The sequence below is a fragment of the Gymnoscopelus microlampas genome, assembly GCF_963454915.1.
Source record: "Gymnoscopelus microlampas genome assembly, chromosome: 18".
Taxonomy (NCBI): Eukaryota; Metazoa; Chordata; class Actinopteri; order Myctophiformes; family Myctophidae; genus Gymnoscopelus; species Gymnoscopelus microlampas.
Window position 1 is genome coordinate 47,021,985 of NC_139955.1, and position 14,302 is coordinate 47,036,286.

At 38.8% G+C, this 14,302-nt stretch overlaps 1 protein-coding gene across 2 annotated transcripts; it reads right to left on the reverse strand.

The window, feature by feature from the left end:
* Positions 1-697: 697 nt before the first annotated feature.
* Positions 698-11,584, reverse strand: tmed9 (transmembrane p24 trafficking protein 9). 2 transcript variants are annotated; one of them, XM_084085683.1, is made up of 6 exons: positions 11,413-11,584; positions 8,053-8,153; positions 6,253-6,378; positions 2,310-2,456; positions 959-1,154; positions 698-886 (listed from the first exon to the last, which is right to left on the reverse strand). In XM_084085683.1, exons 1-5 carry the CDS (start codon positions 11,564-11,566, stop codon positions 1,005-1,007), a joined length of 678 nt encoding a protein of 225 aa, XP_083941809.1. In that variant the 5' UTR covers positions 11,567-11,584; the 3' UTR covers positions 698-886; positions 959-1,004. The 2 variants fall into 2 exon arrangements, with proteins under 2 accessions (XP_083941809.1, XP_083941808.1); XM_084085682.1 differs by having other exon boundaries at positions 698-1,154.
* Positions 11,585-14,302: the final 2,718 nt, after the last annotated feature.

The window sequence follows — 14,302 nt, forward strand, 5'->3', positions numbered from 1 at the left end:
AATTTGTGTCATTTTAAGATTTATTTGGCTATTCAAAAATAGCAGATCTACAAGCTCATAGAGCTTGTAGATCTGCTATTTTTGAAAAGTCGTTAAAGTTTGCGCAAATCTTGGAATATATACTTTTTAAAGCGAATATTTGTAAAATATTTAGTTCCAGGGACCCCCAGAAGCAAAGATTTGAGTTACAAATGCCGCGCTGTAGCGCTGCACTCGGTGTGATTCATCATGGTTGAATAGTATACTGCTGGCACAGCTACTATACGCCATGTAGACACGTCAATATGATTGGTTGATAGATGGTGATAGACAGACGGTCCCATCCAATCACCTGCCAAGTAGCTTGGAGAAAAAAAGGGACCGCCCCTTCATGGATTGTGCACTATGGATTGTGCACTAAGCCACACCTCCACGCTGACAGAGTACACAACGCCCTGGTTTATAAAACATAGCAGATCTACAAGCCCACGACCACCGTCACCATTGCGACGCGTCGTAGAGCTTGTAGATCGGTGCTATTCTCAGTGCAATGGCACCGCTGTGCAACTAGATGTATAAATCAGGCATGTTTGTATTAGGCAGACAGACATACGGTGAGACAGACAGACAGGTTGCCTGTCTGTCTGTCTACAGACATACAGTGAGACAGTAGGGATGTGACGATAGTCGTTATTATGGTTTATCGTGATTAAAAAAAACACTTTGGCTATTCAAAAATAGTAGATCTACAAGCTGAACTAGCAGATCTTCATAGCACAGCACCGAGTGCCACGCTACGAGCTTGTAGATCTGCTATTTTTGAATAATCGTGAAGATTATATATCGTCACATCCCTATAAGACAGACAGACAGACAGACAGACAGACAGACAGACAGACAGACAGTGAGACAGACAGACAGACAGACAGACAGACAGGTAGGTGCCTGTCTGTCTTTACAGACATACAGTGAGACAGACAGACAGACAGACAGACAGACAGACAGACATGTGCCCGTCTGTCTCTCTACACCAGTTTCTTGGCCTCGAAGAACCTCTTGAGGTGTCTCATCTGCCAGAACCCTACGGCCACCAGGATGAGAGTCTGGACGATGGACCACCACAACACCCTCTGATTGGTCGACTCGCTGGTCTGTCTGAAGCGCTCCTCGCGGTACTGCAGAGGAGAAAAGGGCAAATGAAAAACATTTATATACAAGGACATGGGGGTCTTCAACGTTTTTCCAGGCCAAGGACCCCTTAGCTGAGAGAGAGAGAGATGAAGCAGGGACCCCCACCCCCACTACATATTGTATAACATTGTGTTGCAGATTAAACTTTTTCATAGATTTCATAATAAGAGCTTCATAGACTTGTTTGACAGACACTGTCTGTCATGTTAACACATTGAGACCTGAAGCCGATTCTACATGTCTCCAAACTATCAACAGTTTTCTGAAGAACGTATGTTTCTATATCAGTGGTGCTCAATCTTTTTCATGTCAAGGACCCCAAGAGTATATGTATTTGGCCACAGACCCCCATCAAAATATCTTGTTCCAGGGACCCCCCCAGAAGCAAAGATTTGAGTTAAAAATGTTCGCTTTAAAAATATATATATTCAAAGATTTGCACACATTTTCACGATTTTTCAAAAATAGCACAAAGTGTAAAATAATGCTTTTTAGCTCAAATCTAAAAATGAGACAGTTCCAGGTCTCAATGGGTTAAACCTTCAATACATAGAAACTTAGGTCTGCTCTTTTTTCCCCCTACACCAAAGCTCTTTGCTAAACAATTGCAGATCTACAAGCTCACAACGCCTCACAGCACGAGGAGTTGTGAGCTTGTAGATCTGCTATTTTCAGTTAAACAACATTGTGACGATTTTTGTCCACAATTCCATCCATGCTGTATTGATGTTGGTACCAATATTTTTTTTTAACTCTATGGGTACCATAGATAGGAGAGAACAGGCAAACGATACAATTCTTTAATGAAGTAATGCAGATGTTTAACAATAATTTAACTCTTGAGAGTGTACAATTAAACCAAATGGACCCGTAAGGGTCTATTTGGTTTCATTTTACACTCTCGAGAGTTAAAGATCTATTTAAGGGTCCATTTGGTTTCCAACTCTCCTTCATTTAGCTGGGGACCACCTGGAACCCCCTCAAGGACCACTGGTTGAGAACCACTGATATAATAGATGGTCGGTCACACACACACACACACACACACACACACACACACACACACACACACACACACACACACACACACACACACACACACACACACACACACACACACACACACACACAGTACTAACCCTCTGGTAGTTTTGTTCTTTCTGTATCTGGTCCACTTGTTCCACTAACTGTCTCACTCTCAGCTGCAGCTCAGTGAGTTTGTCTTTGGCAGCGATCTCTGCATAGTTGTTGGTGTGTTCTCCTACCTGGATGTCCAGGTGCACTCTCTGAGGAGGAGGAAGGGGGGGGGGGTCGAAGACAATTTACAATGTAGTGATTTATCAGACGCTCTTTATCCAGAGAGACTCACAGTAAACAAGGTAAACACATCCAATGCATAGACAGTGTAGTGTCTCAGTAATAGGATCACAGGTAAACCAACAACCTAGCCAGTGCCTTGCGAAAGTATTGACCCCCCCTTCACTTCTTCCACATTTTTGTTATGTCACAGCCTTATTAAAACATTTATGAAATATTTTTTTTACTCAACATTCTCCACATTGTACCCCATAATGACAAAATAAAAAAAGATTTGTTTGATTTTTAGCAAATGTATAAAAAATGTAAACGACGAAATCACATAAAAGTATAGAGATATTATCAATGATTGATTATGCAATTAATTCTCTGTTTTATATAGGTTTGTATACGGTTTGAAATATTATATATATATATATATATATATATATATATATTTAGATTTATATATCATAGGAATATTTTCTTTTTCAATGATTGAGTATAAATAATTCATTTTCTGTTCTAATAGATTATTCAATGCAAGAAGGGTAGGCACTATAAGCTATTAGCTACAGCCTACGCCTTTTCGGTCAAGCAGTTTTGTTCTGCTTTGTTTTTGTTTTTAATTGTTTTGTCTTTTATTGCATGAAATGCCATATGTGTGTATGGTTTTATTGACCGAAATAAACTTCAACTAACAAACTAACAAACTAACAAACATAAGTATTGACCCCCTTTGCTATGACACTCAAAGTTGACCTGAGGTGCATCCTGTTTCCACTGATCATCCTTGAGATGTTTCTATAACTTGATTGGAGTCTGCCTATGGTAAATTAAATTGATTTGACATCATTTAGAAAGGCACACACACACACACATGTCTCTATCAGGACCCACAGTTAACAGTGCATGCCGGAGCACAAACCAAGCCATGAGGTCAAATGAGTTGTCTGTGGACCTCTGAGACAGGATTCTATGGAGGGAAGGTTACCTGGGGAAGGTTACCAAAACACTTTCCGCAGCATTGAAGGTCCCAGCAAACACAGTGGTCTCTATCATTCGTAAATGCAAGACGTTTGGAACCACTTGGACAAATTATAGCAATTGGGAGATCTTGTGTTCTTGGTCAGGGAGGTGACCAAGAACACAACGGTCACTCTGAATATTCCCACAGCATGATGCTGCAACCTGTAGGGATGGTGTTGGCCAGGTGATGAGCGCTGCCTGCTTTTGTCCAGACATTACACTTGCATGGATTAAAGCAAAATAAAATCTCACCACTGAAAATGTCATAATGTGCGATTTATGAAACAGTGTGAAAGGAAAGCGCTCAATGCGTCGCAGACGCATTGAGCGCTTGTAGAAAGGCTATTTTTGCTGCGCAACATGCTTCCATAGAAGACATGCTGGCTTCTATGGAACCCAAATGACTGAAATCAGTCTTGGCGAATGAGAACTTAAATCCATGCACTTGGCTTTCAGGTCAAAGAGTTCAATCTCTGTTTCAACAGACCAGACGATACATCTTTTCAATAAGGCTGTAACATAACAACACGTGGAAAACGTGAAGGGGGGTCAATACTTTGGCAAGGCACTGCAGCCAGTCTAAACCAGGGGTTCTAGGCAACCTTAAGCACGTGCGCCAACGTTGGCAGTGGGGAGGGTGATGACTGGCACACTGGCAGGTGAGAGAAAGGATTGTTTTTCTTTTAAAATACAATATTTTACCCTCACATCTGTATGCAAATTAGTACTTACATCCTGCACATAATTCTACATTTATTCCAGCTCTGAACTGTGACTAAGGAGGGAGTCTGGGTTATGATAGGTTGAGTCTAATGATCATTACTTACGATGTCCTGATATGAAAGAACATATTTTAAAAAGAAGAAAGAAAATCAAGGTTGTTATGTACAGTATATGGACAATCAAATATTGTATTTGGATGTGGTGTCATAACTTAATGTTGATATGGCACACTATCAATAAAATAAAAACATGGGACTCGATGTCAAAATGTTGCCGCCCTCTAGTCTAAACAATATACTATCAAAAAAGAATCTGTATATTGAAACTATAGGATACCAGGTAAACAATGAACATAGCATCTTACTAAATAACATGCTATCCAAAATATATATTTTTAACATTGTGGTCAAGAAAAAGAAAACAAGAATACAAGCCTAACAAGAACGGTATGGAGGTGGAGTGTGAAGAGGTGAGTCTTCAGATTAACACATCGTGTGCCAGAGGTTTATTAAAATAGGGTACATCTAGTGCCAATATATCTTCCATCCACTTACGTTGATATGTTTCGTGCTGTAGAAGCCCCGACGAGGACGCGCATGTAAACAAAGCGTGCGTGCGAGACGGCGGAGGGTTCCGACTAACGCCTGGAACAATAATATTTCTAACGCGATCCTCCATTGCAGAGTGATCGCCGATCGAAAACGGCTCGTTTCCACAAAAATAAAATCTCTCGACTGAAAAAAATGTGTATGGCCAAGTCCTATTACGTGACTTGTGTAACAGTTATTAAAATAATAACCAAAAATAGCCCATCTACAAGCTTGTAGATCGGCTATTTTTGGTGCGCAAACTTTCTTCCATGGAAGACATGCTGGCTTCTATGGACCTCAAACTTTTACTGTACTGTAATTACAGTACTTGAGTACATGAGTACATGTACTTAGTTACTTTCCACCACTCCATAAACACGTAACAAACATGTTGGGCAGGTCATTATAGGCAACAATCAACACATCCTAACTAGACTAAATGTTAGGGAGGGACTAGAAGAGATCCAGGAGAACTAACATAAGACAAGTCAATCAGAATGTCATTCAAAGGGTAAAAGCACACAAGATAAAAGTTATTTTATCAGATAAGCTGGTGTGTGGTTAGACTGTTTACCCTAAACTGGAAATACAACGCAAGCTAAAGAAACCTCCACTGACCTGTGAAGTGAACGACCTACAGTTGCTTTATCTTAGTTTGTGAATTAAAAGATTGGTTGACGCGCTGAATGAGTACAAATACGTACTAAGATGAAGAACCTATGTTTTAGAATCATTTAACATGAACTAAACCTGTTACATTTTTGGGGACTAAATAAACTGTAGATTTAGTTGACTAAAATCTTATTTGGCCAACAAAACTAAAACATTTCAGATGACTAAAACTAAATGAGCGTCTTTAAAATTAACACTGTCATATACTGTAGGACATTAACCCATTAAGACCAGGAACGCATCTGTGTGTAATTTTAAGATTTATTTGGGATATTTAAAAATAGCAGATCTACAAGCTCATTGTGCGGCACTCAGTATTTTTGAAAAATCGTGAAAATGTGTGCAAAACTTTTAATATATATATATTTTAAAGTGAACATTTTTAACTCAAATTTTTTATTCTGGGGGTCCCTGGAACAAAATATTTTGAGATGGGGGTCCACAGCCAAACGCATATCATTTTGGGGGTCCTTGACATGAAAAGGTTTGAGAACATCTGATTACAGCAACATAAGTTTTTTCAAAAAACTGTTAGGATTTAGAAGACATTTGTAGAATCCCCCAGAAGCAAATATTTGAGTTACAAATGTTCGCTTTAAAAATATATATATTCAAAGATTTGCACACATTTTCACAATTTTTCAGTGCCGCGTCATGCGCTTGTAGATCTGCTATTTTTGAATCGCCCAAAGAAATCTAAAAAATGACACAGATTCTTTCCCGGTCTCCATGGGTTAAGTGGTCACAGGGTCAGGAGGTCGTGGGGTCGTACCAGCATGCCTCCGGCGAACAGGGAGAACTTGGAGGAGTTGGAGTGCAGACAGATCTGGTGTTCTCCTGGGGTGTGGGAGGTGAAGGTGAACCTCCCCTCCGAGCCGTACTGACGAGACAGGATCACCTGCAACACAACACAACACAACACAGCAACCATCATGCTTTTACACTGCATTCACAAAGCACTGCTTCTGCTTATTGGTGGAGCGGACTACAAGCCCCACAATGCACCAGGCCCCAGGCAGCAGCTACAGTAAAGCAGTGAGAGGTACAGGCAGGGCTGTCACCAATTACACATTTAAGTTGACCATTAATTATAACTCAAATAATTGCGATTAACGATTTAATCATGTGTTTGGTGTGAATAAAATATGAATTTCTGTTTGCCTTTTAGGCTTTGTAATAAATCATTGCACAGGGCAGATATTTACTTAAATAATACTTAAACAAATGACTTAAATATACAAAGAAATGATTGACATTTCATTTTATACATGTAAAAATAGCAGAAATAGCTGATCTACGAGCTTACAATGCGTCGCTTCGTGACGCGTTGTAAGCTTGTAGATCTGCTTTTTTTGAAAATGTCTGAACATTTTTTAAACTTGGAAACGATTATGACGATTATGCAAAAATAATTGTGATTATCTCAAATAATTGCGAATGGACGATGATGTAATAATTGTGACAGGCCTCAGTAGCCTCATTGCGGCTGTGTCACCCAGGAAGCTAACAGGAAGCTAACAGGAAGCTAACAGGAAGCTAACAGGAAGCAAACAGGAACCTAACAGGAAGCAAACAGGAAGTGGCCAAGTTATCAGCGCTTTGTCATATGTAGGGATGGAGCTCGTTAATATTTATTGATAATGAGCACCTTATCGAACCTGCTTATCAAACCGAGCTTTTATCGAGCCCACTATCGATCTTTTTCTATTATTAAGAAAAAAGACGTGAGGCGAAAAATTCTGAACAGAACCGGTATCTTTTTTTATTGGCCAGTTGTGACAGTGAGTTTGTGGCTGACCACTATCTAAAATTAAATGAAGATGACAAAAGTAAAAAATATTTTTGCCTATCATTAAAACAACCATTCATATAATGTGCAATAAGTGTCAAATGGCTTTATATTATGAATAGTACTGTAATAATTACTATAAAATCTCCATGTCTCTTCAACTTTTTATAAACAAAAAATGCATAGTTATTTTTTCTATTCTTTTTTCTTTGTTTTAACCAAAATATATCACTTGCACTGCATTTTACTAGGGCCTTCAAATACAGTACTTTTCTAACAGACAGAAGGCAAGTGACCTTTTTACTTTTGGAAAATAATATTGAAGAAACGGTTAATGTGTGTACTGTCACTTTAAAAGCGCAATGTATACTTCATCGTACGACGGTGTCACGCACCAAACATGGCCGATCTCCAAGCTCACACTGCGTCTGTTCGCACCACGTTGTGAGCTTGTAGATCTGCCATTTTCGGCAACGATAGACTGAGGGACGGACAGCGCTGTTTGGCACAACTTGCAGCTATCAATACACTTTTAGACCAACATGTTTGTGCCAGCGTGGGTGATTAGATTTATTTCTTGATCGCCTCTTGTTTTGATAGTTTAGACATGACGTCATGGGCCGCTACACTCGATAACAGGCTCGACAAGGCTAAAGCTTATCGAAAACCGGGTCTCGATAAATTCATGCCCGGGTATATAATGGACCCGGTTTTCGAGCTCCATCCCTAGTCATATGTCACAAACAGAGATGCTTCTGGTTGTCATGGAGACAGACGGTATACCTTCTCATCTGGATCTTTGACCTCCACGAACATGCCCAGACCCTGTGTGGCCGGGAGGTACTCCTCCTTCTGTCTGTCATACAGCTGAGTGCGGTAGTTACCTACACACAACACACACACACACACACACACACACACACACACACACACACACACACACACACACACACACACACAGTTTAGGCATTTAGCAGACGCTCTTAATCCAGATCGACTTACAATATATATATACAATAAGCGAGGACACAAGATAATACACATAATACATCAAATGCATAAAAATAGTAATCTATTAATAAAGTAATACATAGTAAACCAATAATCTAATAATAATTAATACATACGTAAACCACAAACCTATCATCAGCCTGTACATTGAAACTATACACACTATAGGATGCCAGGTCAACAATGACACTCTCACACACACGCACATGCACACACACACACACACACGCACACAGAGGAGTGGACGCACTGTTTGTCACATGTTTCTGTTAACTAATGCAGACACCGTTATGTTGTCCATATACATCAGTGGTTCTCAAACCTTTTCATGTCAAGGACCCCCAAATAGACGCTTATTACCCCACGGACCCCCATTTGAAAAGATAAGCCAGGGACCCCAATAAGAGAAGGTTTTTACGGCTCTCTAGCAGTGATTCTCAACCATTTTAATTTCAAGGACCCCCAGTTTAACATGCATTAGGCTACGGACCCCCATGTAATGGCATTTATACCTCTGGGACCCCAATTCATATTGTAATATCAATGTTAATTTAACTCTGAGAGTGTACAATGTCCATTTGGTTCCATTTGGTTCCATTTGTACACTCTCAGAGTTACAGAACCATAAGGGTCCATTTGGTTCCTGTCCATCATTTAGCTGGGGACCCCCTGGAACCCCCTCAAGTACCCCTAGGGGTCCCCAGACCCCACTTTGAGAACCAATGATATACAGTATATAAAATATATCTCCACTTAAAAGTAGACACATGACCAACAGATCAAACAGGCTCTAACTACTACAGACTGGCAGTCTAATGAAGTGAGGTTGAAAGGTGTGACAGTTGCTGCTGCAATTAGGACTGTTACCATTACACATTTAAGTTGACCATTAATTGTCAGTCAAATAATTGTTATTCGCGATTTAATTGTGTGTTTGGGGCGTTTGAACATTAGAACATATGAATACAAACCTAATTTCTGTTTGCCTTTTAGGCTTTGTGATCAAAAATTGCACAGGGTAGATATGACAGATAACTTAAATATACAAAGACATTATTGACACATTTAATAATCTTATACATTGTACTTTTTATGCATTGTAAGCTTGTAGATCTGCTTTCAAAGCACAAAGCAGAAATAGCTGATCTACAAGCTTACAACGCGTCACTGACGCGTTGTAAGCTTGTAGATCAGCTATTTCTGCTTTGTTTAATATTTGAAAATGTGTGAACATTTTTCAACATGGAAACGATTATGACGATTATGCAAAAATGATTGCGATTATCTTAAATAATTGCGATTAGACTATGATGTAATAATTGTGACAGGGCTAGATGCAACTCTGTCCACAACATCAACAGTCAGTACGGTGTTAAATATAACATTATGTCTTAATGTCAACAAACAAACACATGAACATGATGCCATGCAGTGGTGCATGATGATTAAATCATTAGAGAAATGACAGAGGCTTTACACTGTTTAAAGGACATACAGGTTACACTATTTAGGTTCATCATCAGATCGTTCTCCTTTAATAATATTATGGCAGCCTGTCTGTCTGTCTGTCTGTCTGTCTGTCAGTTTTGATTGATTGGATACTTTTTGTAACAGTTTGTACAACGGTACAGAGATAGTTATACAACAATGTTAAAAAGATAACACAACAAGCTTGTTTCCATTGTTGTCCTATATTGTCTGTCTGTCTGTCTGTCTGTCTGTATCTCTCCGTCTGTCTGTCTGTCTGTCTGTCTGTATTTCTCTGTCCGTCTGTCTGTCTGTCTGTCTATATCTCTCCGTCTGTCTGTCTGTCTGTCTGTCTGTCTGTCTGTCTGTATCTCTCTGTCTGTCTGTCTGTCTGTCTCTCTGTCTGTCTGTCTGTCTATATCTCTCCGTCTGTCTGTCTGTATCTCTCTGTCTGTCTGTCAGCCTGTCTCTCTCTCTGAGAGGAGTAAACTGTCTAACAGCCTGCAGCAACAACACAGGAAGACACAAGGAGGAAGTAAAATATGAAACAAAAGTCGTGTTCCAACAACCATCCATTACATCACATATACTTAACATTATACATGTCAGTGATGTTACTATAATAAGTATAATATAATAAGTACAAAGAACCCAATAGAAACAAGCCATAGGCTTCCTTAGGTTTAAAATCCTCTTAGCAGAGCTTGTATTGAACTGTACTTTACTGTGTTTTCTTTTTGCAAACTGCTAATACAGTATCACTCAATCAATGCTTTGAGAACACATGTGAAGGTTGAACATTATGAATAAATATAAATAACATAACTTAAACATTGTGTTTGTACTACATCTAAGCAGCTCTATTAGCCTTATGGTCTCTGACTGTCTGTCCACTGGGCTGAAGTTAGCTTAGCTTTAGTTAGCAACACAACACTTTACTCTAAGTAATCCAAGTAGTAATAGTAACTCTAAGTAATATGTAATCTAAGCAGCTCTAATAGCTTTATGGTCTCTATCTGTCCACTAGGCTGAAGTTAGCTTAGCTTTAGTTAGCAACACAACACTTTACTCCTACTTAGCCCTGAGACATGACTGTCATACCATGACAGTCATGGAACCACTTGTTCCTGGTTTGCGATATCTTTTACATTTACAACTCTCACATGTACATAAATGTTCAGATTTCAAATACAAAGTGCTGACCCCCATGCCACGGATTTAACAAGTTGAGCCGGCCCCAAATAAGTACCTGTATCCCCCCGTATTGTTCAATAAAAAGGTTTTTAATCCAATCGACGGGATATTTCTTTGTAATATATCAGAGTGCACTACACCTCCCCAACCGGTAGTGTCGCATGGTTGAAAGCATAGGAGAACATTTGGACAAAATGGCCGGCGATCGGATTAAAAAGCGTTTTATTGAACAATACGGAATATATAGGTACTTAGACCTTTGCGGCTCAACTTGTAACATCCGTGGCATGGGGGGTCAGCACTTTATATTTTGAATCTGAACGTTTATGTAGATGTGAGAGTTGTAAATGTAAAACAAATCGCAAACCAGGAACGACTGGTTCCATGACGCTTGTGACAGAGGAGCGTCATGTGAACCATGGCTATACTATACTCCTCCTTAAAGTAGTTTAAAGAGTTCATTGGTCTCACCTATGATCATGGTCTCGTCTGGGATCTCCTCTATGAAGCACTTCTTCTCGGTCTCTCCTATGTGGAAGTACAGAGAGGAGACCTGGCTGTGGAGGTAGATGTTTATGAGGAACACAGAGAGCACACAGGACTTCATTCTGAACACATCCACCATCTTCACTACTGTACTCTGACTGTGGTGAAGGGGGGGTTGCCAGGTTGTGGTTCTTTGGGGGAGAAACAAGCACACAGGTGGTCTATGTCTGACAGTCAGGTTCTCAAACGTTTTCATGTCAAGGACCCCCAAATTGACACTTATTTATTAGCCTGCGGACCCCCATTTGAAAAGATATGCCAGGGACCCCCCATAAGAGAAGATTTTCAACGGCTATAGCCTTAAAAAAAAAAGTAATAATTTCAAGGGCCCCCAGTTTGACATGCATTATTAGGCTACGGACCCCCATTTAATGGCATTTCTATCCCTGGGACCCCAATTTATATTGTAAAATCAATGTTAATTTAACTCTGAGAGCGTACAAATGGAACCATTTGTACACTCTCAGAGTTACAGACCCATAAGGGCCCATTTGGTTCCTGTCCATCATTCAGCTTGGGGACCCCCTGGAACCCCCTCAAGTACCCCTGGGGGTCCACGGACCCCACTTTGAGAACCAATGGTCTATGAACCCCCCAGCCCCAAAATTAGCAACTACAGGGGCAGGCAAGTGGTGGAAAAAAGTAATGACATGTTTTACTTAGGTCCCATGACCTTTTTTGTACATAATGGTATATATTTTTTTTCCCCTCTGTATTCTTATGTTGTTTTTTGAACTGTTTGGTTGCTACTATATATGTCTATGAAATTAATTCAAGGACCCCAATGGAAACAAGCCCGCAAGGACTTTTTTGGCCGGACCTTTTAGACAAAAGCATTATAAATGTAACTGTGTTGTTTTACATTCTTTTTGCCTAATAAAAATTTCAATCAATCAATCAATCAAAACATCAATACTACTCTGTTACAAGTAAAAGTACAAAAGTATTGGTATCAAAAAAGATATAGATGTATAGTAGAAGTCAAAGTATTGATCATTTGAAATACTCCTGAAGTATTAACAAAAAAAAAACCTGTATGACAAAGGCCTATTTATCTTCATGTCTGAGATACTTCCAATGTCATTTCAGTATGTAAGAAGAGCTATTCTAGGTGTAGTGTCGGACAAGTTACTTTAACATTTTAAATGCATTACATATATTACTATATTTTGTACAATATTATGGTCAGTAATGATAATAATAATGATAATAATAATAATAATAATAATAATGATAATAATAATAATAAGGGTAATAATAATAATAATAATAATAATAATAATAATAATAATAATAATGATAATAATAATAATAATAATACACTTTAATTATATAGCACCTTTCATGACATAAATGCAGTTCAAAGTGGTTTACAGAGCAAAAAATAAATCAGACGTTCTTTACAAAAAAAACAATAACAATTTTAACAATAAAGCAAGAAGAGCAAAAGCAAAAACAACATTACAATAATTTAAAATAATGGTATTAACAGGATTGTTAGACTAGTCAAAATATATTGTCTAGTGTTGTTTAAACCAGTGTTTCTCAAACGTTTTCATGTGAAGGACCCCAGAATGTTTTAAAAAACATTCTAGATTTGTGAGATATATTTTTGAAAATAGCAAATCTACAAGCTCACAACTGTAGATCTGCTATTTTCACATGTCCGAAGCAAAGTCGCTTATAATAAGCAGACATGGCAACGCTGGACAAGACCTCTACTGAGTCTGCGCAAAGCTTTCAGTGCCACGTCAACTGTCACCGCTCTTCGTCCAATCAGAACACGGCACACGTTATACGGGCTTGTGGGTGTTGTAGTCCTATTGGTTGTAGTCACTACGTCCAGGAAGATTATTAAAAAATCTTCTTTTTTTGCCGAAATGTGAAAAAAAAAATAAGAATATGTTAAAGTATACATGATTATAACATAAATATAACGGTACATCATTATCAGACTTAAATGCAGTCGTGGAAAAAGTATTCATATGTTTTACTTAAGTAAAAGTATCAATACTGCAACATAGAAACTCTGTTACAAGTAAAAGTACGGTACACATTTACTTGAGTAAAAGTACAAAAGTATTGGCATAAAAATATACTTGAAGTACCAAAAGTAAAAGTACTCACTATTCAGAATGTCCCATTTCACAAGTTTTCAAATGAGCTAATGTATGTCAAACTGGGGGTCCTTGAAATTAAAATGGTTGAGAATCACTGCTCGAGAGCCGTAAAATTTCCTCTTCCCTGGCTTTCCTGGCATATCTTATGGGGGTCTGCGGGCTAATAAGTGTCAATTTGGGGGTCCTTGACATGAAAAAGTTTGAGAACCACTGCTTTACACTACTGCGTTTGACAACAAAACGTGGTGTTACCCTGCCCTCTTGTGGTCATTCTGGGGTAATTCAGACGCTGCTGCTTTAATATTATGGCAGCACAAAGTGGCCAATATTTATATTTCTGGGGTCTGTTTTGGCCCCAAAAAAAGAAGAAATCAGATGCAGCAGCATCACCATCATTTGAAATGTGTTTTAGAGAGTTGGGTGAGACTCTCTATTTGGAGAGATTTAACCAATGAGAACCAATGGGCTAGAAGAAGACCATGCACTCTCACATCACATGTTTCATTATAAGGTTTGAGGTTTGAGAACCACGGATCTAGGAATAAAATATGAATTCCATTACTGTTAACGTCCAGCTACAAGTTAGTAAAATGATAATGTAAACAGTACAAAAGAGTATAAAACAGTAGAGCAACATTAGCTGAACTACAACATAATCGTTTACTCGCTCAGAGGTCCTTCTGGCCGATCGACAC